Raw genomic sequence first — 869 nt, forward strand, 5'->3', positions numbered from 1 at the left:
ACATACTTTACATGCATTTAAGCTTATTCTTTCTTTCTTTAGCATTTCTAATACTTCTCCTTATCCCAGTTCCAGGGTATACAGATTTCTCCATCAAGCATCACAGTATAATAATGAGTGACCCAAACGCGAGCACCCGAAAGCAGCGGAGAGAGACGGTATGACGCCTCCAGCAGCCTCGCAAGACACTCTGCCATCATGTCAGGCGTCACAGAATCATCCTTCTCTAAGAAGTCCAAACCAAGCTCCTCTTTACACTGGCGGTGAAGGGCCTTCTCTCTCCAGCGGACACTGAAACGAGAAAGGTGTAAGCTTCACGGCTGTTCTGTGTTTGTCATAAGCACAAGGGAAATATAGAATACATGGAATGAAGAGATAACTGTGAAGCAGGACACCAAAAGAAGTGAACAAAATGTATGTTGTACTTTCTATAAAATCCGAGGTTTTACTGTCACTACAGGATTTGAAAAGATGATAACAGCTCGTTTCGAAGGAAAAAAGAAAAGCCAACTGATAGCCATAAATAATGTCCACTTTATCATACAATGTTTACTATCATAACCACAAATAATCACAGTAATAATGCAAAACAATGAGATAGCAAAAGACTAATGGGTTTAGACAATCTTCAACTTTTCTCACCTTTTGTAATTATTAATCATCCTCTCTGCCTCTTCCATGTTCTCTGTGATAAAGTTGACTAGCTGCGCAGGAGGACAGGAGGACGGGACTAGAATCTGGCCTGTTGGAGACACCATCAGCGGGCCCGAAGCTCTAGGAAGAGTAAGGTGAGAAAATAGGAATGTTACGTATTTACATATTAGGTGCTTTACACTGAGAAAATCATTAATTGATCAGTACTAGCAAAC

General features: G+C 40.7%; 1 protein-coding gene across 1 annotated transcript in view; it reads right to left on the reverse strand.

Moving 5' to 3' along the window:
* Positions 1-869, reverse strand: part of LOC119593087 (T-cell activation inhibitor, mitochondrial-like) — a gene marked incomplete at its 3' end in the record, with an annotated part of 8,492 nt that continues 7,623 nt past the window's right edge. Inside the window, 2 exon segments of the mRNA XM_037942011.1 lie at positions 1-291; positions 643-774. Of these exon segments, the coding sequence (XP_037797939.1) occupies positions 48-291; positions 643-774 (376 nt within the window).

This window comes from Penaeus monodon, chromosome 31 (genome assembly GCF_015228065.2).
Source record: "Penaeus monodon isolate SGIC_2016 chromosome 31, NSTDA_Pmon_1, whole genome shotgun sequence".
In the NCBI taxonomy this organism is placed as follows: domain Eukaryota; kingdom Metazoa; phylum Arthropoda; class Malacostraca; order Decapoda; family Penaeidae; genus Penaeus; species Penaeus monodon.